Here is a 26608-nt window from a genome sequence, read left to right on the forward strand (position 1 = left end):
CCCAGCTGCCTCCCTCCCCCCCCCAAGGACTAAATTTAGCAGCTAAATCCTAACCATATGAACCAACACAAAAACTAAGAAGCTGCCACAGATTTCATATACACCCTAAGGGTTGAAGGCAAATGGAAATTCATCTAACAACTAAAGGGCATCTCTACTTAAAGTTCAATGGATAAGAAAGGGAGAAAGTAGAAAAGAGGGAGGACGGGAAGGAACTGAGGCAAAGGACATCAGCCACCTGGCTCCAGAGACCCCCAAACAGGGAAGAAGGAGCTGAGTTTGGCCAGAGGCCAAGGATCCTGACTGCCAGCACCTGCTGCAGAATGGTTACCTGCTGCTGCAGCAATCTTGTCATTGAGTAGCTTGGTCTGGCTGTTGGGGACAATTAGGAGGTCTATGTTCTCAGGAGACTGTGGAGAATTCTGGGCCCGTGATGCCATGAGTGCATTGAGGTACTGCAGTCGAGTTACCTGGGAAAAGGAAAGGGACAACACTCAGCTTCAAAAATGTACTACTAGTTGAAAGTTCTGCCTTAGTTTTAATTCATCATTTGTCCTGTACCGTGGAGTAAAATTATTAATTTTGTTTTTATCCCCAAAGAGCTGCTTTAAATATAACATTTATACTGGAAAGGAAGGAGAAAAGGACCAAATTGGGGTGAGGGGTACCCTAGAAAAGCTCTCTATTAAGACTGACTAAAGGAATCTTAAAAACAGAAAAGAAGTATTCAGAGATATTATTTTAGCACTACAGTTGGAATGAGGAAGATGGTAAGGAAAAGAAGAGAGAATAGAAGAACTGGAGATACAATAATATCATCATGTTAACAATTCAAAAAAACAGCTAGAATTTTTTTTGTGAGCAACCAAGAAAAATCATTCTGGTACCTGAGACTCAAAGTCCAAAAAGGGAAATAAATATAATAAATAAATAAATAAAATAAATATAGAAAAAACATGACCAGCTTGGCCTAACCTTATTAGGAACACAAAACTTGTTAAAACCAGCACTGATCAGTTACATGAACCTTCACCTTAATGAACTGCAGATCAGAGAGGGCCCTCACGGTGTAGTCAGGACAATATGTAGAAGAGTAGTGGGTATTCTCTGCTGGCTCGGATTGCAGGTCACGTCGGCTGGGCCGAATTGAAGACACTGGGGACTGATGAACTATTGAAAGGCAATAACCAGTAGTGTACAATCAGTAAACTACATCAACCCTAAGGGTTTAAAAAAAAAAAGCACTAGAGGGCTGATAAAACTTTGAAGGGAAGAAAAAGGAAAAGAGCCCTCCCCAGTGAGGTGTTTTAGGAATGAGGTGGCCAGGCAAGAAAGGAATTCAGCCTTCTCAATGCTCTAGGTCAGTGTTGGTGAACCTTTTAGAGACCATGTGCCCAAACTGCACCTTCAAGTCACCTGTGAGCCCCCAGTATTATCCCAGAGAGTTGAGGAAGGAAGTGCTCCCATTGGGAGGCTGGACAGGGAGCGAGGCATGTGAAAAATGTCCTCAGGTACTGTGGAGAGGGGAGGGGCATATGTGCCACCTTCACCAACAGGGCTCTAAGTTGTTTCATCTTCAACATAATTCTTTCATATTTCACAATAATTCTGGGAGGCAAGCATTATTATCCTCATTCTAAAGATGAGGAAACTCAGGCAGGGCCTAAGAGGCTGAGAGACTTACCGTGGTCATACAACTAATAATTATGATAGGTGACATGCTGCCTAGCACAATTCTTATAGACACTCTCAGCTACTATCCACATTCTACAGTTTCTTCTGTTTCAATCAACACAATGGTACTACTCTTCACTACCTACCCCATCCCCACACCCCAAAACTACTACTTTCTGCCTATATACAAGCAGACTATACAGTTTGCAGAGAAAATGGAGAGAAATGGGTAGATACCAGCAGAACAGTAAGCCACACAATCCCACAAAAAGAAAATTACTTCTCCCTCTTCCCCATACATCTTAGGCACCAGAGCAAACATTAATCAAGAAGCATTTATTAAGCATCTACTCTGGGGCAGGCACTGTGCTAAGTGCTTCTACCTGTTCTCAAAAAGCTTATAAATCTAATGGTGGAGATAACATGGTAAACAGAGATATAAATAACAGGGGAAAGGATCAGCAGCTGGGGAAGTTCAAAAGACTTCCTAACAAAGGTGGCATTTTCATCCGAGAACCGTGTAAGTGGTTTAACATGTAGATGTTTCGCCAGGCCAGAATTCTAACTTGTTTCTTATATCTTGCTAGAAAGCAGATGACAATGAAGCTGAATGTAAAGCTCCTAAGGCTTCCTACTGCTAAGTGGAACCAAGGCACAGCATGCTGGAAACCCCAGCCAGTGGGTTACCAATGTCCCCCTGCTCTTACCTGAAGATGGTACTGTCAGGGCAGACACACCATAGTAAGTAAAGGCTCCATTTTCAAACTTGAGGCCCTCCTTCCCAATTTCCACTTCTACCCTGCCCTGAAAGGAAAAAGAAAATAGGAATGTCTTAGGGTTTTTGTTTGCCCTCTTTTAGAAGAGGAACATAAAGTGGAATTACCAATTTCAATTAGTTATTATAAAGAAACCAGATTCAAATCTAAACAAATTTATTGGGAATAGGAGATGAAGGGAACAAATATTTATTAAGCACCTACTATGTGCCAGGCACTGTGTTAAGCACTTCACAATTATCTCATCTGATCCTCACAACAACCCTGTGAGGTAGGTGCTATCATTACCTCCATTTTACTATAGAGGAAGCTGAGACAGACAAAACTGAAGTGACTTGTTCAAGAGTCACAGCTAAGAAGTATCTAAGGTTAGATTTGAAGTCAAGACTTCCTGACTCCAGGCCAAGTGTTCTATCCATTGCACCACCTACTGCCTCTGAGTATCCTTATTCCCCAACTCCTGTCTCACAGGACCTTCTCTTATTTTACTGTGGAAAGGGATCCAGGTCCAGCACCTGATATGATGAGGCAGAACCTGTTGAGTTACCTGCAGGATGAGAATGAAGTAGTTAACTGGCTGATTGCGCTGGTACAGGTAATGGTCTGCAGCCAATCGGTTGCATTCATCAAACTTCACTTCCTGGTTGACACTGGGATGCTTCAGCAGATGTAGCAGGACCTTCTCTGAGATTCGTAGTGGGCTAAATAAGTCCACCTCTGCCCCATGGTGGGAAAAAGTGACAAATGTCCATGAGGGGCCATAGCCACTCAAGCTTCTAATCCCAAACTGCCCCCAGGCCCACCTGAGGCACCCCCATACCGGACCAACAAGCTGGAAGTGCTATAGGAGTTGAGAAAACTGGCTCAAAGCTCATAGAATCTGTGATGCTGGAAGTGGGCCACCTGACTATAACTCCTCTAGCCTCGCTGGCCACAAGCCTTGGGCCCCCCCCATCAGCTGGCCTGTGTCTGCTCTGAGCTGACACAAAAAGTTCCATTGCAGGTAACAGGAAAAAGAAAACACGTCTTTACCTCTAGGCTTCCTAGGCCTTGATGATTTATTTGCTCAGAACACAAGGATTTCCCTGTGAATTGTGAATGGGGTTGTAGTGGGAGAGTCCCAGTACCTCTCCTTTAGTCTTTATGCCTCAGAAAACAGAAGGTAAGAGGTTCCATATCTGGTCAGTTACCCTAAAAGACAGTGCCTCTTCATGCCCTTGATCAGGGGAGAGCCCAGGGTGAGTAAGGAGTCGAGGGGTCCTCTTCCCCTCACCTCGGGAGAGGAATCGCTGGGTAGCCAGGAGCAGCTGGGGAGAGATCTTCACTTTGTACTCATTGTCAGACCCTTTGAACAAGGAGAACTCTTCCTTCTTTCTTTCTATGGGTGTGCTCAGAGAAGTAGGTTTCTTCTTCACCTTGTTTTCTCCTGAAACAGGATTAAAGAGCCTACTTTAGAGATATTAGCAACCAGTTTCACCAATATGTTCCAAGTTACTCCATTACTGTGTTTCCCTTCCTACCAAAAGCCTATGGTACAGAAAAGTTTGGCAACAAAAAGATACAAAGAAGGCAAATGATTCACTTACCACTGTGGAATAGGTACCCTTTGGGCTAGGTACGCTGTTCTAATCATCTGAAAATTTTAATATTAAGAAGAAACAGCTGCTCCTATTTCATATATTAAGGATATACTAAGAGTTACAAACTCTCTATTTGGAACAAAAGCATCTAGGGGCATCAACACAAAACTCTTGGGCCATTATAACTGCTCTTGTTGTAAAGGGAGTATCTGACTATCAACAAGAGTAAACATTAATACTCAAAACATCATTTGCTCTGATAGCTCAGGGCCCATCTTGGACTCGAGGCTGCCAAGCATGAGAAGGGTCATGAAGCCATAAACACTATTTCAAGGCAATTAATCACCATTAGTGAGTGGTTCAATGCCCCAAGGTCAGATTTGAAGTTTCAATTCTGCCAGGCAAATATCATTCCTTATCCCCAATAAACACTTTTACAGGATATGATAAAGAGCTCTAAGATCAGCCTGCTTAGGCAGGATAATGATAGATATGTCTTAAGCACCTTCCAATAGTCATATTCCAGGATTAGGCTAAAATTCACCAAAACAAAGAACACTGGCTCTCTGCAGAGACAATTTACAACTAATTTGTAATGATACTACAAGACCTCAAAATAGGGAAAAACAAAAGAAAAGGTCTTCAGTCTTGATGATTACTACAGGAAAACAAAACAAAACAAAATAAATAACAACCAAGATTGCTAAGGGATCCAGAACAGAAAATGGTTTAACAATCAATGATGGGAAAGAAGAATGATTCCGACATCAAGTACAGCACCATCTTGAGAACTTTAAAATATTGGTCCCAATCACAGAAGAGTTATAGTCAAAGAATCTGTTTAACACTTTTTAAAAAATAGCTTAGCTAACAATAGGTGAGGGGTTGCTCAGCGGATTGAGAGCCAGGCCTAGAGACGGGAAGTCCTAGGTTCAAATCTGGCCTAAGCCACTTCCTAGCTGGGTGACCCTGGGCAAGTCACTTGACCCCTATTGCCTAGCCCTTACCACTCTTCTGCCTTGGAGCCAATACACAGTATTGACTCCAAGATGGAAGGTAAGGGTTTAAAAAAAAAATAGGTGGAATTCTAGAAACTAGATGAGAAAAATAAAAAAAAAACAAATCCAGAAAGGAGTTAACTTACCATAGTCATCAGATTCATCTAGGATCTCTGATTTAATTATCTCTTCAATGACATCCTCCAATGTGACAAGACCCATAACCTCATAGAAAGGGTCTCCTTCACCCTCATTGTTCACCTTCTGCACAATGGCCAGATGTGACTTTCCTGTGAAACAATATGCTGCTGTCATGGTAGCAAACAGAAAGAAACCTAGATATGCTGATCATACAAAGTTCTAGGCTAACAAGTATGGGACCTAATAAATCGCAAAAAAATCTCAGGGGTATACAGGCTAGCACAAAAGCATAGAAGTGGATTTGAATTCTGATTTAAGACACTCCCTAGCTATATTACCTTGGGCAAGTCATTTAAATTCTGGGGTCTCAGTTTCCTCACTTACAGTTCTAAATATATGACCCTATGAACTTTCAGAAGCTCTATTTTCTAAACTATAGCTTATCAAAGGAAAAAGGGCAGATCAGAAGTGTCAAACTCCATATTCAACCAGATTAAAATATAATTGGGAACTGTTTAACAAATTAAATAAAAATACAATACAATACACCACAGAAATTATTTTGTCATTTTATAATAAGCTTCCTGCAGCTAGGTGTATGAGTAGATAGGTACACCAGGCTTGGCCTGGAGTCTGGAAGGCCTGAGTTTAAACCCCACCTCAGACATTTTAACTAGCTGTGTGACCCTGAGCAAGTCACTTAATTAACCCTGTTTGCCTCTGTTTCCTGATCTGTAAAATCACCTGGAGAAGGAAAGGCAAACCATTCCAGTATCTTTGCCAAGAAAACCCAAAATGGGGTCACACACAGTCAGACCCAACTAAAATGTCTGAACAACAAAAATGTTGCCCCCAAGGATCCCTTTCTATTTGATAGTTCTAGTGTAAGATGAACAGTGAAGCTCCCTAACCAATTTTATCAGTTGGGATATGTATCTATTCTAAAGTCTATTTAAGGAAAGGTTTGGACAAAGATATATCCACATACCTCTGAAGTCCTATCTAATTCTAAATATATGATCCTATGATCCCTGAGGGACTGCTGTCATATCTTTGAAACCTCTTCAGTACCTAGCCTTGTATCTTTTTTTAAAATTTATTAAAATACCAAAATGACCAGAGAAACCAACATGGATTAAATTGACTGATTTAACTGACTTGCTCCCAATCTGTTTGAGATTACATAAGAACCCAATATCGCTCTCAATTGGCTTTAATAGGTTGTAGTCTGAAAAGCTGGGACTAGACAGGATAATACCCAGATATTGCAAGGAACACTGAAGGCTAAAAAATGCCACAAAAGCAATGCCTGGAAAGCAGACATAAATTCACTTTGTATTATAGTTCAAATTAGAATTCTTCCTCAGCCTAGTATTTTCTATTAAATAGATACAATCACATAAGTCGCATACATGTCAATCAACTAACAAACATTTATTAATAAGAACCACCTATGTGCCTGGCATTGTTTTGATCATTAGGAATACAAAGATAAAAATTAAATAATCCTGTGGTCAAAGAAGTTAACATTCTATCTGAGGAAATAATATGTACAATATATAGATATAAATACAAAATATATACATAGTAAAAACAAAGTAATTTTGGAGGAAGGGAACTAGAAAATTGCAATGTGTTGGTGTAGAAATCAAGGAAGGACTCATGTTTGAGCTGAGCTAAGCCTTGAAGAAATTCAAGACTTCTAAAAGGCAGAAATGAGGACATAGTGCATTCCAGATATAGGGTTAGTGGGAATGGGAGAAGATAATGACTAGATAACCTCTAAAGTCCACTCCAAGTAGAATCTGTGACCCTATGATCCCTGAGGGTTTGGTGACTGTGGTCATACATTTTGTAATTCCTAGCACTGTATTGTAGTAGCAAGAGCAGAGCAAAAGAAAAAATACAGACTAGCTGCAAAGGCATTAAAGGGAGATGGGATGTTCTGAGAGGAACTGTGAGTAAGCCACTATGGCCATGATCATAGAGTGAGTGAAGGGAATGTAATAAATGCGCTTAAAAAGATAGGCTAAAAAAAAAAAGATAGGCTAGTGCCATATTATGACTTTAAATGAAAAACCAAAAGGTTTTTGTATATAATCTTAAAGAGGAAGAAGAGTCACTTGAGTTACTTAGAGCTTTTTAAGCAGAAGACAGATATGATCAGAATGGTACTTTAGGAATATTATTTAGGAGCTGTGTTAAAGATGGATTAGAAAGGAGAGACATGTATATACCAATTGGGAGGCTGTTCCAACAGTCCAGGCAAAAGGTAATAAGGGTACCTGTGTGATGCAGGAGACAAATGCTCACCTTGCACATTCAAAAAAACTGAGTTTGAATCTAGATTAAACCATTTACTAAACCTGAGTTCACTGGGAAATTTACTGAACCTAGGCCTCAAGGTCCTTATCTGTAATAGGAACTTGAATTAGATAGATGGCTTTTGAATACCCTTCCAGTTTTACCTCTATAACCTTAGGGCCGGAATTAGGAAGATATGGGAGATATTGTGGAGATAGGAGTCTAGAAGACTTGATAACAAAATGGCTGGGAGGAGGGGGAAATTGAGGAATTGAGGATGACTCGGAGGTTGAGAATCCAGTGCAAAGATGGCAGTACCCTTTACAGAAACAAGAAAGTTAGGAAAAGGGATGGGTTTGTCGAGGAAAAAGATTAAATTGTTTTAATATGTTTGACAGAATACTTTCTAAAAAATCTTATCTATGTCTATACCTAAATTTAAAACCCTGTAACACTGTAAATGAGTAATAGGATTGTTGAATTTGCATTTTCTTTGAAAAGAAAATCACCAACCTCTAATTTATTTTTGGTGTCAATACAGATAGCTAGTTTCCTTCCAATAAAGTGTGCTTATAGTGAGCTGTCTCCTGATAGAAGAGGGCAGAATAGCAGAAATTAGGGTTCAGCCACAGTAGGATTTTCTTTCTACCCTCACCATCAATCTTCTTCTCCCCCAGGTAGATTTGTTTAGCTTAATAGGTGGTCCTCCAATTTAGTGGAGCAAGATTAAGATGGTTCACAATATCTGATCACTGCCTTAGAGAACTATTCTGGTATGGTATGAACTTGCCCAGCTACATCGCTCCCTTTGTAAAACCTTACCAATTATGTGGAATTATTTAAGAATGAAAACTGACATTTTGCAGAATGTTGTTATTCTTTTTTTTATGTTAAACCCTTACTCTCCATCTCAAAATCAATACTAAATAGTGGTTCCAAGGCAGAAGAGTGGCATGGTCTAGGCAATGGAGGTTAAGTGCCTTTCCCAGGGTAGCACAGCTAGGAAGTGTCTGACATCAGCTTTGAACCCAGGATCTCTTGCCTCTAGGCCAGGCTCTCGATCCTAATTGCCTCCTGTGTACTGATATTCTTATGGAAGAGTGGGATGGGAGCTGTAAAGGAACATATTATTTATCCTTCTATTGCTTTCTATCATTTCCTTTGAGACTTAGCAACTTATTATTCCAAGTTTCAGAAGTATCTGCTAGTGGCAGAGGTGCAGAATGAACTTTGTAGCTCTTACAACATTTTCCCTTCCCTATGACATTTGTGTTAGGCAAGGTTCAAGTATTTGTAGAAGTACAAGTAAAAGCCACAAAGTGGGCCTGCCACAATAAAGTGAAACCTGTTTGGGAAGATGGAGAAACTCCAGCATATGCTTTTGGCCAACAGCCTCAATGAATTCTGGGGACGAGTCCAACAGGCCAAAGCTCAGGTATGAAGGGAGGGTTTTACAGGTCGACCTTTCCACAAAATGTTACCAAAGCAAAAGGTCCTACCCCAGGCTATTCATCTCAATATATTAACCAGCTGCAAGAAGCCAAAGCAGCAACTTCTAGACAGGGTCCTTCCTGCAGTTACTCCTATCTTTACAAAAGTTCCAGTCAGTCATCTACAGCATGTGACCATGGTCACATGATCATGAGTAAGCTATGAGAAATACTGAACCATTTAAACAAACTTTTTTTAATACATATGACAAACTACTAAAAATGACCTACCCGGGAAACCTAATGTTCAAGTTGGTCATAAACTAAAATATGGGAAGTGGGAACATTATGAAAGGGAAGTTGGCTTAAATGAGCAAAAGGTCCATCTTGAATGAATTTTGATTCTCTACACAGATGGGAAGATAACTAATGAAAACTTTAGTCTTTCAGGTAGATCAACTCAATGTATTCTTACAAAATACTATATTTGTGAACTATAAATGCCAATACAAAATTTCTGTGCAATATATTACTATTTGAAAAAATTATGTTGCCACTGCCCACCCTAATATTAAAAACAAGAAAATTTCATTCTATATAGTTTTGTTATTAGAAAGCAATTATCAGGAGCAAGAGCTGAGGAGAGCTGCAGACAACTGGAGCCTAAAAGTCTTTAAGGATGCTCTAAGAACCATGCAGTTGTATTTTCCTGGGGAAAAAAGAACTAGCAACATTCTTTTTTTTTTTAAACCCTTACCTTCTGTCTTGGAGTCAATACTGTGTATTGGCTCCAAGGCAGAAGAGTGGTAAGGGCTAGGCAATGGGGGGTCAAGTGACTTGCCCAGGGTCACACAGCTGGGAAGTGTCTGAGGCCAGATTTGAACCTAGGACCTCCCATCTCTAGGCCTAGCTCTCAATCCACTGAGCTACCCAGCTGCCCCCCCTTTTTTTTAAGTTTTTTTTTTTTAACCCAATACCGTGTATTGGCTCCAAGGCAGAAGAATGGTAAGGGCTAGGCAATGGGAGGTCAAGTGACTTGCCCAGGGTCACACAGCTGGGAAGTGTCTGAGGCCAGATTTGAACCTAGGACCTCCCCTCTCTAGGACTGGCTCTCAATCCACTGAGCTACCCAGCTGCCCTAGCAACATTCTTAATAGATGTCAAGACAGACCTGCCTGATTTCAACTATTGGGCAACTCTTTAACTTGGGATTATGAGCAACTAACCATTCAAAGAGCAGCAAGTGAAAAACACTGAAAATTCACCAAAAATCCAGGTTCTGAAACAGAATTTTGAGGAAGGTTGCAAACCCTAATCTTTCTTTGATCTTGAACGATTTCATCTCAATGGCTACAATCCAAGGGCTACTGTTTAGAAGAAAGAAGAGATCCTTTGCAAGGAGTCACACAAAGTGCATTCTTTCTGGTGATCTTCATGCAAAGTAAAATTGGGTTAAGCCCAAAATTAAAGACTGTGAGGATGATCAGGAAGGGTTTTCTGTTCATGAAGGAGATTCCCCTTAACAAAGTTCCAGAAAATGGACACTGTTCTGTTATAGTGAAAATCACCTTTAAAGATTGATATACTAATTTATGGTCGCCAAAGAATTTACTTATTAAATTCCTAAAATGAAACACTCAAGTAAGAATGGAGTTTAATCACAACGGGAGTAAGAAAGAAGGAGAGGGAGAGAAGGAAAGAGGGGGAAAAGGAAAAAGGTTAACTCAACCTTCTGGCAGAGCCAGAGGGAGTTTAGGCCCAAAGGCCAAGGTAGAAAGGAGAATCAGTCCTTGACTCACGTGACCGATCTGAAGGAAAGCTGTCTGTGGGCCACCTCCCTGCTCAAGTTCCTAGAACGAACTGGTGCCTAGCCCTATCCACAGGAAGTAAGCAAATTCCAGAGGCTGCTCTCTACACCACTTCCTCTGCCTCACAAGTGCCAATGGTGGCTCAAGCTTGGCTTAGGACAGCCCAGGTGGGCAGTTAGTTTTTTGTGATTTGTCATTGACTAGCACATGCCCGTGTAGTGTGGGTGTGCACAATTTTGGGTGCTAGACCAAGCAAGATGGAAATTCAAAAATCACAATCCCCCCCTGATGATGATTGGGGGACTAGTCTCCCCAATTGATCACTAAACATAAGCGTCCTTCACCCCCAAATTTCTGACTGCAAGTGCATACAAAATTTCTACCCCTAAGAGGAAAACTACAATAGTTGTAGATTAGGGGGAAATCGGAGAGACAGCACAAGTCCTTTGTAAATTGTCACATAGAGGATAGATGGACTTCAGAACTGGTTACAATTGCTATAACAACCTTTGGAAAATTTATTGTGCTAAGTTATATCTCCATTGATTTTAAGGTGTTTTTTTTTTTTAATCATGATTTTTAGAATTTTTTTTTTTTTAACAATCTCTGGTCATTTTTGCCTGCCCCTACCACGAGGTAAGGCCCATTCTAGTAGCTGAAGTGAAATACATTTTATAACCCCCAACCTTCCCACATTTCTAAATATGTGAATGGAAGTTGGGGCAGTTAATCTCAGGGCATTTGTATCCCTAAAAGCCTCCAAAAAAGGAGCACCCCTTATTTATACTCTTCAGCTCACTACTTTACTTCCACCAGAATGATATCTAGATTTCTTGATGATGTTCTAAAACCCAAAATAAGTTTTACTTTGTTTAAAAATATATTCACCTAGGTTGAAAGATTTGCTACGTTTGTAAAAACTTGTGACAAATATCCATCAGTTCATAGGCTTTTTAAAATGCCATATAGCAACTTATGTGAAATATATAGTGTGTTTGTTTGCTATTGTAATTATTTGGGCTAGTGAGAATTTTGGGGATATTGATATCTACTGTCCTTTAAAAATGAAAAAATGTTACCTTGTTCAATTCATTTGCTCATACTCACAGTGGATCATGGCCAGATATGAAGAGGAAATGGATCTCATTTTTGGTGAGAAAACCTTGTATTCTATATTTTCTTAGCTGACACAGTGTGTCAATGATTACAAGCTACATTTTTATTTTTAAAGCTCTTTTATTATTATATTTTTCTTGCATGTGCAATATACTATTTCAGTTTTTATTTTTTCTCTCCTTTTTTTATATTTGAAGCACATGTCACCAGCATTTAGAGTTTCTTTAACTTTTTGATTTTGCAGTAATATAAGTTTTAAGATACATTTGCTAATGCATGCCCCAAAAGCTTGAGACTATAAAAACGATGCCACTAATTATTTAAAATAAATTATGGGACTTTACTTAATAATTCTGTCTGATTCCAGGACAAGATATACACAAAAGAGCCATTGCACAGGGCCAAAGAAAAACCAATCCAGGATGGATTGATGCATTTCCAAGCCAATGAAAAGGTTTTGAACCTAGTGTGAAGACTTGAGATTACTGTATTTAACATTGTTAGACATAGACTTTCCTTGTGTCCACACTCACTCTGAAAATACTCACAGTCAAGTATCCCAAAACCTTGGCTCCTATAATCTGGTCCCTTTTTCTCTTTCATAGTGTGGTACCTTTCTGTAGTCCTGGCTATTGACTGGGTAAATGCATCATTGCTTAGATCATTTTAATTGGGCCCTGATTCAAGGACCTGTTTTAGATTTATTTTTCCTTTACTTAGAATTTTTACACATAAGTCTTTGATAGTCTATATTTTCATCCAGAAATTTTTCTTTTTTATTTGGATTTTTCTGATGTCTTTTTAATTTCTCTTGCCAATTGATTCATATACCTCATACCTCAGCCATGCATCCCTAACTGATCCTGTATTTTTCAATCACCCACAACACGGGGAAATGTAGAAACCATCATTATTTAAATTGCAAAGTTTAAATTCCTTTTAAGAAGAATTTTAGGTAAAGAAAGATGCTACCTCTCTGAATCCAGAAACTGAACTGTTGGAGAAGACACCATGAAGAAGCCTCCAGACCATAAGCCGCACAAGAAGATCAAGAATGAACTTTGGGTGTAGTTGATTGAACATTTATTTGTATGTATACTTTCATGCCAAAGGGGACTGCCCCCTAACTGGCTTTTTGTCAATGCATTCCAGCAATTATTGGTTTGGGTTTTTATTCCTCTTATCCTCAAATTATTGTAATCTTTAAATTAATTGTTTTTATGATCCTTTGGGGAAGTCCTTCTTCCCAAATGATCACACGGAGAAATGTAAAAATGGAGACTTGAACTCGGAACTCCATTTCCCAGGAGTCCTTGCTCACTTCCCAAAATGCCTTGTAACCTCACCTGGTCCGAGAGTGAGATGGGGTATTTAACCTGGCTGTAAAGGCTACTGGGTCTCTTTTCCTACTTCTGCTTCGGAGCAGACGCGTCTCATGATGTGAGTGAAATTTGAATGGGCCTCTCAGCCCACCTAGCACGTGCTTCTCTTACTTGTATATTCTTAAATTCCTTATCTTAAATAAAACTCTAAAAATATAATACTCCTTGCAGAGAGAAACTAATTTCTACCTGCCTCAGTTTCCCCCAAAATTTTAATCTTTACAGTTCTCAATGCAGAAACAAGCACAGCATATGATCCCTGGGCTCAGAGGAAGCTAATGAATCTGGCTCAACATGTATATTTCATGCATATTCCTTGTAGAGATGTTCCCAACTTGAAAGACAGTTGACAGATACAGATTATTTTTTAGATCCTCATGTGAATGCTGTAGGAGCAATATGCTTGCTGATCAAGAACCTTCTATGAAAACAGGTTGAGAATTAAATGGAATACTTAAGGGAAGCTGGAGGGACAGAGGAATGAAAATAAATATGAAGACTGACATCTACCCATAAGATTATATTGTCTGAGTAAGATTTGAGGGTAGGGGTAGGGGGTGGTGCTGGAGAGAAAGCTCCAGGCCACAACACCAAATGGGAGAGGTAGAGACTACCTTTTCTGAGATAGTGTTTCAGCATCAGGATGCTATCTATACTGGCTGCAAAAGAGCAATCAATTCACCACAGGTAAATCAATAAGGGAAATAAAGAGAAAACCTTAAGTAGAGGCCTTAAACATCCATGCACACATGTTCACACAAACCCTTTGGGGAAAAAGTAAATTTACAATTTCAAGTCTCCTGAATAACCACTTTGCAGTTGTCATTATGGAATCTCACCCTCCTAGGTTCCTATTAATAAGCTACTAATCTTATGAGGACAGCTTGACTGGCACCCTGGGGAAAGCTGCCCCATTGAGTTCTTGATTCCTCACATTCTTTAAGACTAGACTTTGGGAAATTTTTTAGTTTGAAAAATATCTGCTGCCTAGCAGAATTTCTCCTAGGCGACCTACCCCTGGAGAGAAGCTGAAATGATGACAGACACCTTTACAAATGGCTTGCTGGACCCAAAAGGAGTGGGCCATATGCTTGGGAAAACTAAAAAAGGGAAAAGGGTTCCTTTGCACCACCCAAACCACAATGTGGAGATAAAAAATATTGATAAGAACATTTCATTGTTGCATATGTACACCTTTTCAGATTCTCATACTCTGAACTCCTTGCTCACTCCCAGTTTATAGTCTATCAATATAAGAATTCGTGGCATAAACCCATTCAGTGGCCTGAGGCTTAATTCCCATTCTAAATCTCAAAGAGTGCCACTCACCTGTTCTCTGCAGGAGTAAAACCCCCAAATTAGCCAGAAGCCCTAATGAATCTATCAACAGATCTCAGGATCTTGGATCGAGAGTTGGAAGGGAGCACAGAGGCCAAAAATCCATCCCCTTCTTTTCTCAGATGAAGAAACTAGGGCCCAAAGAAGTTAAATGACTTGCCCAAGGAACTAAAGTAGTGTCAGGTGATATTTGAACCCAGGTCCCTCAGTCTCCAGAGTTGGAGTTCATTCTAGCTGTACTGCACTCTTACCCTTTTAATCCTGAGATGATCTACTCATAAAACCTGCCAACATATATTGGCAATAGAATCCAAGGAAACAAGCCATCACACACTCCGCATTTCTCAGGGATTCTGACAAGTTTAAACTTAATTCTCAAAGAAAAGTACAGGCAAATTAGGGGGCTGTAATCTGGAGGAACAGGAAGGTACTGCACCAGGGCAACATCACCATATTTAGGGTTAGAAGACAAAAACTAGTGAAATTAATGAAGCTGCTTTAAATAAAGCAAAATGAAAGTTTTGTATTCTTTAGAAAACTAAGGATTGTTGCTTTATCCTGAGTGAGCAAGACAGAGCAGGCAGCAGAGGCAGCCAAATGGCAAAGAGCACAGATTGGGTTGTACTGAAGACAGAAGTACTGTACTGAAGACTTCAGACAATTAATCAGCTGACCTAGCTGTGTGACCCTGGGTTAAGTCATACACAGGGTACCTCAGTTTTCCAACTAGTAAAATGGAGATAATAAAAATAGTACCTACTTCTCAAGGTGGTAGAGACTGAATCTACTCTACCACTGAACAAATAACTTTGTAAACACTACATAAATCTTTGCTATTGTTATTATTACAGGCCTTGAATTGCCTCAAAAATTCCCTTAGAAACTTAAAAATAAACAAATAAATGGGATCCCTCTCCTCAAGGGTAGGGAGAACTTTAAATTCAAACTAGTTTTGTTCTTCTGGTTAGTTAAGAAATCTCACAGGATCCTGGAATGAACAAATAGGCCCTAAGCCAGGGATCCCCAAATTGCGGCCCCCTGAGGCCCTTTATCCAGCCCCAACCACACTTCGGGAAGGAGCACCTCTTTCATTGGTGGTCAGTGAAAGGACCACTGTATGTGGTGGCACCACAAAGTGTACTGTACACGTACTGCACTATTTCCAGTGACATAATTCTTTGTGTGGCGCCTTATTCTGAGAGTAAATGAATGAGAATGAGGTGCCAGGCAAAGGATTATGTGGCTGCACAATGGAAGACATCAGCATGGTGAGCAGCAATCTGGGGAGGGGATTCCACACTGTGTATCCACTACTGCCTTGTATAGTGGTGGCGGTGATGGGCCTGTGCAAGGTGTGACATCACAGTCATCACAGTCATCACAGTCAGCCCTGCAGCCTCCGCTATCCTAGACAGCAGTATACAGATTTGTTCATAGTTTTTTTTTTTAATAGTCCAGCCTTCCAACGGTCTGAGGGACAGTGAACTGGCCCCCTGTGTAAAAAGTTTGGGGACCCCTGCCCTAAGCCAACAGGGAAAAGAAGAGAGGAAGGAAAAAGAATACTAGATGCCTTTAAAGTAGAGATATATGGTATGGGGGGTCAACATAAAATCAAGCAATTCAGAATTTCACAAAGTAAACTAGGGTGTTCTGGAAAGAGCACTAGATCTGGAGTCAGGAGGCCTAAATTCAAATCCCAGCTCTGCCCACTCATTAATTGTATCACTTCCACATTGGTTTTGATTCTTCAACTCTAAAACAAAGAGCCCACAATAATTGATTTCTAAGGCTTCCAAATCTATGATCATCCAGGGACCACCTAAGACCACTAGATCCCGTGTCCCTGTTGACTAAGGTCTTTTAATGAGTTCTATCACTAAGGTCCTGTGTTTTCTTTTATAAGATCCAGAAATAATGACTTGCCCAAGGTTCTTAAACCCTCTCTAAACTCTAAGCTTCCCACCAGATTTCCGAGTCCTGCCTTCAGCTGGACATTCTCATCAAATTTGTTTCAAAAGGAACCAGGTTGTGAATAAGCTACAGGCCAGAAAGAATGCTAGATTTGGAGGAAGAGGATTTGGGTTTGAATTCCAACAATGCCATCTGTGTTTCAGATTCCTCCTCTGTAAATTGGGGTGGGGTGGGGTGGGGGTCGGAACTAGATGACCTGAGGCCCATTTCATCTAGATCCTATGAATACACAAATGCATTTGGAAGAGGATTTATCCTTCTTGATATTCCTGATCCCAACCTACTCGACCTTTTCTGAGGTCCCATTCAAATCTCTGCTCCAGTTCCCTACAGGAAGATGTCATGACTCCTGAAATGGCAGTACCATTTACCTCGTTTGAATTCCTCCAGGACGGCATCCAGCTTGGTGTCATTGAAGACAAAGTGGAGTGGGTGGTTGTAGAATCGGATAATGGTGCTGAGCGGAGTGCAGTCCTCTGGGTCCACTAAGGCCAAATCCTTGAGGTAGAGCATGTCCACAATATTGGAGCGTTCTTCCTCATACACTGGGATGCGGGTATAGCCGCTCTGCATGATGGTGGACATGACGCTGAAGTCAAGCACGGTCGAAGCATCCAGCATGAAACAATCCTTCAGTGGGGTAAGCACGTCCTCTACTGTTTTGCACCGCAAGGCCCCCTTACTGAACTCCTCCCTTACGAACTCGTTGTAGGGGTCAGTGCCACGGGCCAGATCCACCACACGCTCCCGCAGCCGACCGCCTTCCGGGCGCAGGGCGAGCTCTAGCAGCTTGCCCACGGGCAAGGCCACAGGGAAAGTGAGCAGGACAGCCAGACGGGTGAGCCCCAATGCACGCGGGGCCAGGTTCAGGCCCCAGCGGCCGCTGATGGCCGCGGGCGCCACCTCGCCCACCAGGTAGACGAGGCCCGCACTGCCCAACACGGCGGGCACGGCTCTCTGGCCCACGGCTCGATAGAGAAGCACGGCGAGCGCGGCCTGTGCCAAACTGGCCAGCAGCAATAGAGCGCACAGGGCGAAGCTTCCCCAGCGCCGCAGGGGCTCCAGGCGCCGCGCGGCCGCCCGCTCCGCCTCCGAGCCGCTCTCGCGCAGCACCTGTACTTCGGCGGGCTCCAGAGCCAGGGCGCTAAGTTGCAGTCCCCGGGCTAGCGCCGCCAGTCCTAGCAGCGCGGCCGCCAGGAGGCCCAGAGCCCAGGGCACCAGTGGCGCCTCCTCAACTGCGAGCGAGTCCCCCTCCGCTGCGGGCGACCAGCGCCCCTCGGGCCCCCCGCGGCTGCACAAGCGGTAGCGCGCGCCTCCCGCGGGCCCGCCGGGCTCCACGCGCACCGCGAGCAACGCCGAGTGAGGCCGTACAGCCTCGGGGTTCACGCTCAGTGGCGAGCCCGCGCCCCCGCCCGCGCCCACCGTCTCTACCTCCCCTCCCCCCGCCGGGCAGTCCGCGCCCGCCGGTGCGAAGGCCACCCAGGGCCACGAGCGGTTGGCGAAGCCAGAGCCGAAGAGCCGCAAGCGGAAGGCGGCTCCGGGCGCGGCCCGGACCACCCGGCCCCGCGCCCACACTGGACCCTCAGCCCCGTCACCGTCCTCTTCCAAGCAGAAGCCCAGCACCCGCGGGCCTGATGCGTCCCCCCCAGCGGCGCAGCCCAAGCAGAGCGCGGCAAGCACCCAACGGAGGCCGCCCGCTGCCGCTGCTGCCGCCGCCGCCATCGCCAGCCACCCCCCTCTAGGTCGCCTGCGCAACCTACTCCGGGGTCCCCGCCTTCCTCTAGCCAATCCATGCGCCCGTCCGCATCCCACTGCCCAATAGGAAATGGAAACGGGCAGGGCGTCAGTAGTACTAGGCTGCGCCGCGTTGTAAACAAGATGGGGGCGGGGGGTCACGGAGGGAGGCGGGGCACATTGTGGAGTTTGGTTTTAAAGAGATGAGAGGCTGTCTATGACCTCCAGAGAACTGCATTGAGTAATGGGGGGGGGGGGGGGGGGGGGAAGGGGAGAGGGAGTTAGGGGAGTGTCAGTTTATTCTTAATTTTACATTAGGAATTGTTTTTATCTTAAGCTCATTATTTTAGGTTTTGTTTTTTTTTTTAATATAGAAATTGATGTATGACACTGTAGCACAATCGAATATAATGGACTTCTCTACTAGCAGCAATGCAATGATCTAGGACAATTCTGAGGGACTTATGAGAAAGAACTGTGAGTGTAAAAGCATGATTGATTACATGGTTCATGGGGATATGATTGAAGATGGATGACCACTCAACTGCAAATAGTAATATGGAAATAAGTTTTGAAAAATATCTGTAAAAACTTGTGGAACTACTCCTTGGCTCTGGGAGAGGGGAGAGAGGAGAGTAATAATGAATCATGTAACCATGGGAAAATATTCTAAATTAAATAATGTTTAAATTGATGTATGAGTCCTCTTCTCCATGCATAGCATTAAATCTCCAATTCCCAGCTCCCCTTAGATCCTTTCAAGGCATAATTCAAGGGACTCTTCCTATTAGAATTCTTTTCTGATTTCCTCAGTTATTAGTGCTCCCACTCCAAAAAAAAAATACCCTTCCTTATATTTCACATTTATTTTTGTTCATGAAAGTACTCTCCCTGAGGGCAGAAACTCGCTTTTTTTGTTTTGTTGCTATTATTCATGAGGATACTTAAAAGGCTCGTTGAATTAAACTTCTAATGAGAATAGAATTTTTTAAATGGTCTAATGACTCCCAAAAAATCAAGCATTAGTAGTCCTAGAACTAAAAAGGCCCTGTAGAATAGATTTTTTGTTCTGTGAAGTATAATAGAATAAATTGATCAACTGTTGAGTACCTGAAGCCCCAAAGCTGTTGGTCCTTACCTCAGAGAACTTTTAACAATCTCTAAGACTCTTGCAGTGTAAAATGTTAAACACACGGCCTCAATAGCCCCTTAGATCCCCTCAGTTCTACCACTGACGGGCCTTTTGATCATAGATTTAGGTCTGAAAAGGATCTTGGCAGTCACTGAGCCCAACCTAATCATTTTACAGATGAAGAAACGGTCACTGGTTATGTGCCCAGTTCCTATGTGCCCAGTTAATAAGCCAGAACTCAACCTCTTCTGTCGGACTTCCAATTAAATTCCAAATCAATAAATCTGTATTAACTGTCTCCATTGGAGGAAAATATATATTTTTTTAATGACAGTGCTTTGTTCTTAGTGTCCTTATAGTCTACCTTTTGGATTGCCTTGCCATCTTTGGTCTCCTTATCTGTAAAATGAGATTAGACTAAATGGGGCCTACAAGTCTCTTCTCTTTGTAACACTATGATTCCTGTGTTTTAACTTTAATCTCAGGGAGAAGCCATCCAGGAAGCAATCCTGAAAAAAAAAATGAATAGATTTGAATCAAGGCTAGGTTCACTAGGTCCAGTGACCATTTGAGTTTCAGGGTCCTTGATCATTATAGTCATCTGCACTGCACAGCAGTCCCAGATGCAAATTCTTCCAGGGTGCTTTTATACTTTCACCAACTTAAATTCAGCTGTTGACTTATTTTTTCCATGTTGCTTGGCAATTATTAGTTAGAAAGCATGGGATAAAAGGCAGCTAAGTATAAAGAACCCTGGATTTTGAGCCAGGAAACCCGGGGTTGGAATTCCCTGGTCTGCTACTTAATAGCTGTATGACTTGGGAAAAGTCACTTAGCCTCTCTGAAACTCATTTGTAAAAAAAAGGCTAATAAGGGGGGGCCCTTAGCTTATGTTGTGTTCTGGACAGAACAACCATTTAGCCTGGAAATACAACTTGGATAATTTTTATAGAAATGTACTTTTGAGAAGAAATATGTTTTGTTGGAGAGTGTTTTTAAGTCAAAACAAAATATGTAAAAATTTTTAACACGACCAAACTAGAGATAGCAAAATTCTGTAGGGTAAAAAGAACACAACTACCACTGTGACTAGACACAGACTCTTGGTTTTTACTTACAGCTATGTATATAATGGGATGTATCATGCTCAAAGTTGCCCTTCCTGATCCTGGTCAACAAAATAAGATTTCTGGGGCTAGTTTGTGGCCATCTTGGTGGTCATCTGAAGGGACTCCTAGGAAATCCTGAATGAACCTTTAGTTCCCCTTCCTATCCCATGACTGCAAGGAGGTAGTATGTTGAATCAGTTCAAAGAAGAAATTGCTTCTTGCTAACTGAACTATTTCTTAATTTCCTGAGGTGTTGTGTGGAGATGTGTTCTTTTGCCCTCCTCCCACATGGAACATGGACTCAATTAGGAGACTTTGCATCTGGACTGCTGAATTTCTTTCCCCTAATAATTATTAACCTCGAAGTGGAGGTGTCAAGGCCTGGAGTCAACCTTGAGTCCAAGAGATACAAAGGCTCTGGCTTCATTGAAACTGCTTGGTTGCAAGGGGAGTTTTTTCATCAGAACAAATGACAAGAAAGGACTGGCTCTATTTTATTAAGACTTACGCTGGGAATTGTTTAAACAGTAGAGAGACCAGGTGAAATATAAAATGTCTAATAAGCAGCCAGACTGGCAAACTTTTATGTTGTGATGAGGTTTAAGCCTCAGCCTCCCAATATTAACAGTAGTTATTAACAAAATGCTATTCTAAGTTAGTCTGTCAATGTATGCTGTCTTTTGTGCTTCATTTGTTTTCAGTGTAGACATAACTACATCCCTGATTCATAATGCACACAGAACACTTCATAAAAACATCAGCCAAAAGCCAAAACCTAAGATAAAATGCCCTGGAGTACTGGGCTAGGGTTTGAGCTGAAGAGCGTTTGAAGAGGGAGCCTAGCCCCACTCTCTTTAGAGTCTGGGCCTTCCCAGACCTGAACTTAGTCCAGACTACATACATAGGTCCATAGTATCGGAACCTCCTCTTGGAGAAGGGAGTGGGCAAGAGACACCAGCCCCTGCGGGCTCAGAGGCAGTTCCTTATGGTTAGAGAAGCAATTTTCATCTTAAGTCTAATTCCCCCACCAAAAGAAGAGCTATAAAAGAATATAAGGTGCCATAATACTTTCCAATGAGTTGTTAAGATTAGTGAATATTATAAAATTTGCAAAACATTTAAAATGTATCATTGCCCAAAGACTAAAGAATTCAGCAGCTGTTTGACCAAGAGGCCTTCAGAGTTGGTAACCCACGCAGTAAATCACTAAATTCTTCCACTTACAATACCACTCAGACTTGCTTCTTTATCCTCTTTCTATGACCCTTTCTATGCTGGTAGACCAGCTATTAACCAATACCTTGTACCTAAATTGCTGCCCATTTGTTTCCTATGTGACTTCCTTAACTATAGTCTCCACCCCTTCCTAGATGCATCTTAAATAATAGTGCACATTTATAGACTTAATACTTATATAATTTGTATACTTTATAACAGTAGACATTCCAATATGTGCTCTAAGGATTCAAAATGCTTTTATATAGATTCTGTAACTGCAATGAATCATATTTAGAGTTGGCTGGTCAAGCCTCCACAACTTAGAGGTGAGGAAACTGAGAACCAAAGGCAGTAAATGACTTACCCAAGGCCAAATAGAGTAAATGGTAAAACCAGGGTTAAACCCAGGTCTTCTAACTCTTAAATCCAGAACCATGCTTTACGCTTAGTTTCATGGGTTAGCATTTACTGTTTCTTAAACTCCTATGCCAAAAGACTACACTGTTTAAAAGGCATTAGTGGAAAGTTAGAACTGCAAAGGATCTTAGAGATGTGTAGTACAATCCTATCATCTGAGGCCAAGAGAGGGGAGATGATTTGTCTGACTTCACATACCTAGTATGTGTCAGAATGGAGATTTAAAACCAGATCTTCTGACTCCAAGTTCATGTTGGTTAGACAAGATCATCTGCCTCCTCTTCATCTTGGGTTAAGTCCTGTTTCCAAACTTTGTGTTAATATGTAATTAGCTAACAGATTCAGAACAGCTGTCATATCACTGGGAACAGAATTACTAAAAAAATTTGTCTGCTCTTTGGAGATTGTCCCCCGAACTTTAAAGCAGTTCAGAAGAATTTCAAACTCACTCAGAGTTATACAGACATTTCATTTTTATTACCAATCAAAAATAAATTCCATATCTTGTTTAGCAAATATTATCAGATTTATGACAAAAGACAGACTCAAATGAAACAGCAAAACTCCCCAAGAGTCAAACTTACAACAATGGCGCAAAAAAAAAATCACAAAAATATACAAATTAAAATCTTGCACAAAATAAAGTTATTTGCAATGTTGGATATGACCTGCCTAGTGCATTTGAATGCTGTCTACAAAGGTTGCTTTCGGTTTGTGGGAAGAAGCAGAGATAGGACAATTCCAATATGTAATTCAGGCCCAGAAATAAAACACATAAGAGGAAAAGTGAGGCCAGGTCTTGGGAAGTTGCAAAGTTCCTTCTCCCTCGCTGAAAGGAGGAAGTCTTTGGACCAGAAACATTTGGGAATGCTGCCTGACCCTTAGCAGGAATATATGTTATCCAGAAATTGGAAGAAAAGAGCATCTGTTGGCAGTAACCATAAGTTTAAAAAGAGGTAGGTGTGGAAGTGTGTGTGACCTGCCTCATTTTATGGAACACACATCCATTTGGTTCAAACCAATGAACTTTGCTTACCCTGACTATACCATACGATTCCTTTGTACTCCAACAAGTCTTGAAAGAATTCAAACCTTGTCACCTCCAGGCTAAGAGTAGTCACAGTTATTCCTGGAGAATTAAAGTAGAATGTTCCAAAAATGGCCCTTATAACTGACAATCCATGAAGATCATTTATTCTAGTAGGAAAAGTGATTGATACAAACTAGGGAAAATCAAACCATCCCCCTTTTGTTTTGAGATGGCCAAAAAGAAGATAGGCATTCTTGACACAAGATGTTCCAAAAGACCAGGATTCTTTAGGCATCTGGAGAACAAATCACCTGAAGGTAGGACACTCTGGTATGTATGTTCTTTGGGAAAAAGAATAAATAAATAACACCTCCAAAAAAGTTTCTGTTCTCTAGATGGCTTCAGCACCAGCTCTTCTTTTTGCCAGCACAACAGGCAATGCATGACTTGGTCCCAATGCATCCCTAATAAGGAGATCTAAAGGTCTAGGATGGGGCCAAAAAGAGAACTGCAGAGAGCCTCTGGGAAAGATTTGAGCTTCCAGGACCATAGTACCATTATAGATATCCAGAGAATCCAGGATGGCTGTCTTGAGAATAAGACTACCCAGACAGGACAGGGATCTGTATACTTTGTGGATGGATCAATTCCCTCCCCCCCATGGAAGTGAAGCTGGCAAGCATGGAAGAACATCCTGCCTTGTGCTCTAGTGTTAAGGGACAAGAGGACCTCATCTACCTTACAGTTCTCATATCCAACACTTGGAAGGGGAGGGAGGGGGTATTTGTCTTGGCAGAAAGTGAAACCTGGACTGAAACTAGGGAATAATGTAATCTGGGATGGCTCCTCCCAGGTCAGAAGCCAGTCTTTGACTTGGCTCCGCAAGAACTCGTTATCCGCAACACAAATGTCCCTAAACAATCTCACTCCTGAAGGGGTTATTCCCAGACAGGCATCCTTCAGTTCAGACGTTCTTCCCATTTAGCCTGGTCTTTGGTTCAAGTCAGGGCAGAGTCTGATGTTAATGACTCTGGACCCTAACATTTTCAATTCTCTTCGTAAGAGGGGAAGGTATGAGGGAGATGCCATGTTATCGAACGGAATGAAAAAATTCCAGCCCAGCTCACCAAATGCAATAGAAAAGTTTTACACAGCTCAAGGAGTTCTGGATTCTGGAGGATTCAAGCCCCTAACTTTATGGAAGCACCCCATCCTGGCTCCATTTATTTCATCCTTGATCAAAGGCTTTTAGACGCTGAATCTTGGGCAGTCAGAAGCACTAATCTTCCCCAGTTCTCAGGAATAATCCATCAGGCACATGCTGAGGTAATTCTGTCTAAACATCTTAGGCTCCTTGCCTAATGAACAGGGTATGACCCCATCCTCTCAAAGGCCCTTAAGGATGGGATCTGTGGAGGAAGGCCTAGAGAGGAGGTAGCTGGGGTCTGGAGATCCCAAAGTCAGGGAAAATAAGCTAGAAGCTCAAGACTAGAGGGCATAGGACTGTGGATATTGCTTCCTGGGGAAGAAACCTCAGATGAGGAAGGACCCCCAAAATTTTCTTTAAAAAAAATAATAAAAGCCCCTAACCCCCCCAATATGAATTTTAGAAAGAACAGCAGCGTGCTTTCTTTAGAAATCCTCAGTTAAAAAAAAAATCCCCACCCCTTCCCAACTGCTCCCTGGATCTGCCCCTGGGCAGTACTACCCAGGCAATCCCTGGAAGCTCTGGTAGGGCTCCCCCTGTGGTGGGGAGGTCTCCTCCCTGCCTAGACAGGCTAGGGAACATCTGCTTAGAGAGCTAGACAGGTTATCAAGGGGGTGGCCAGAGCCAAGCTCCCCTGTCTGCTCTGCTCCCTCTGTGGATGTGGGCCCACTAGGAAGGCCCCCAAGGGATTGGCAGGGGGCCCCGGGCCCCCCTGTCACATAGGTTTGTTCTGGGTGAACTTATTTGAGTATTTCTGATCATTGAGGTTTGTGTTCTCATTGGCCATACGCTGATCTTGAGGGGGATCAGGATTCAGGTTGTCTGTGGAAGTATGGACCTGGGAGGTATCCATTTTTGAGGCCATCAACCCATTCTGGTACTGCTGCCGGGTGATCTGTGAAGGGAAAGTGCCATATTTGAAGAGAGCAGAGAATCATTGGATGTCACTAATGAATGGATTTCAAGAGGAAAAGAGGGATAAATAGGCTAGTCAAGAATTAAGTATAGCCATCTGGAGCCAAATAGAGAAGAAAGTAGATATAAGGAAGAAGATTTTAATAGCTCAAGACTAGAATCAGGCAAGATACTGATTTCCATAAAAAGATAAAGAACCCCATGTAGCCAGATCTAGTTGAATAGGGAAAAGAGGAAGGGAGATGCAAGGGGTGCTGGGCTGGGCATGGTTCTCACCTTGATATACTGCAGATCTGTGAGAGCCCGGACACTGAAGTCCGACACGTACTGGTTGATGAAGGTGGAAGTAGTGGGTTGTGGAAAAAAGTAGCCATCCGTGCGATCTGGGTAGTTGAGGGAAGTTGAACGGCTGAGGCTAGACGGGTAGGATGCTATGGCACGATCTGTGAGCAGAATAAGAAGCATCAAGACAAAGATCTTTGGTAACCCTTGGCAGGTAAGAGAGCAAAGAGGTGCCAACTTTGCCTAACACAAGGAACTTAACTCTTCAGGGTCTGTGGGCCTCATTAACAAAGATCTATGATAATTACCACATTCACTGGCCCAAAATGCATAGCACAGAGTTCTCCAAACCAGACAGAAAGCCTGCCTCTACACAACATCCCTAGGCGTGAGGAATCTGGCCTCCAGTGACAAATATAGCTCACTATTCCTTGACCACAAATCCCCAGCCTCTCCAGAGAGTCTAAAAGAATTTGGAGGAGCATCTAAGTAACTCAGTAGATAGAGCATCTGGCCTGGAGATGGGAGGTCCTCGGTTCCAATCTAGCCTCAGACTTCCTAGAGGGGTCATCCTGGTCAAGTCACTTCCCTTACCTCTGGTCTCCTTGGAAATGACATCTAGTATCTATTCTAAGATAGAAGGTACTGGTTTTAAATTTAAAAAGGAGGAAGAGGAAGAAGAATCCAAAGGAATGAACAAATCACTCCATCAACATGGCTTAGCTATGTGTCCTTCTGACCATCAATCCATACATTTGTGGGATCTCAGCTGATAGATGGATGAGATCACTGCCTCACCAGAGCAAATCACAATGGTATGGACAAGTCTAATCACCTCTCCCATTTTACATATAGGAAAAATGAAAACTATAAAAGTGGAATGGCTTAACACAAATCACACAACTAATAAGTGACAGCAACAAGGCCAAAAATCTATCCAGATATTTAGTAGTGAGAACTTTAGATAAAGAAATTATGTCATAGGATATGTAGACAGGATTTATTTTTGCTTACTATATTTCCCTAGGATGCTCCTAAAAGGGCCA

At 42.1% G+C, this 26608-nt stretch overlaps 2 protein-coding genes across 5 annotated transcripts in view; both read right to left on the bottom strand.

Annotated features, from left to right (window-relative positions):
* The window catches only part of CNNM3 (cyclin and CBS domain divalent metal cation transport mediator 3), a 23673-nt gene extending 5395 nt beyond the window's left edge, over nt 1-18278 (bottom strand). For 2 of the 3 annotated variants that reach the window (XR_458643.3, XM_056813066.1), the window contains exons 1-7: nt 16890-18278; nt 5175-5318; nt 3724-3876; nt 2998-3167; nt 2382-2478; nt 1034-1170; nt 332-470 (exon numbers count right to left, since the gene is read on the bottom strand). Coding sequence is in view for 2 of the 3 variants with exons in the window: in XM_056813066.1 (XP_056669044.1) it covers nt 332-470; nt 1034-1170; nt 2382-2478; nt 2998-3167; nt 3724-3876; nt 5175-5318; nt 16890-18240 (2191 nt within the window). In the remaining variant the exon portion in view is untranslated. The remainder of the gene's footprint in view (nt 1-331; nt 471-1033; nt 1171-2381; nt 2479-2997; nt 3168-3723; nt 3877-5174; nt 5319-16889) is intronic. The other variant, XM_007475889.3, reaches the window with a different exon arrangement.
* Nucleotides 18279-22583: 4305 nt separating this feature from the next.
* The window catches only part of CNNM4 (cyclin and CBS domain divalent metal cation transport mediator 4), a 59040-nt gene continuing 55015 nt past the window's right edge, over nt 22584-26608 (bottom strand). For both annotated transcript variants that reach the window (XM_056813072.1, XM_056813071.1), the window contains 2 exons: nt 25557-25723; nt 22584-25260 (listed from right to left, as the gene is read on the bottom strand). In XM_056813072.1, the coding sequence (XP_056669050.1) occupies nt 25081-25260; nt 25557-25723 (347 nt within the window). In that variant the 3' untranslated portion in view covers nt 22584-25080. The remainder of the gene's footprint in view (nt 25261-25556; nt 25724-26608) is intronic.

This window comes from Monodelphis domestica, chromosome 1 (genome assembly GCF_027887165.1).
Source record: "Monodelphis domestica isolate mMonDom1 chromosome 1, mMonDom1.pri, whole genome shotgun sequence".
Taxonomy (NCBI): domain Eukaryota; kingdom Metazoa; phylum Chordata; class Mammalia; order Didelphimorphia; family Didelphidae; genus Monodelphis; species Monodelphis domestica.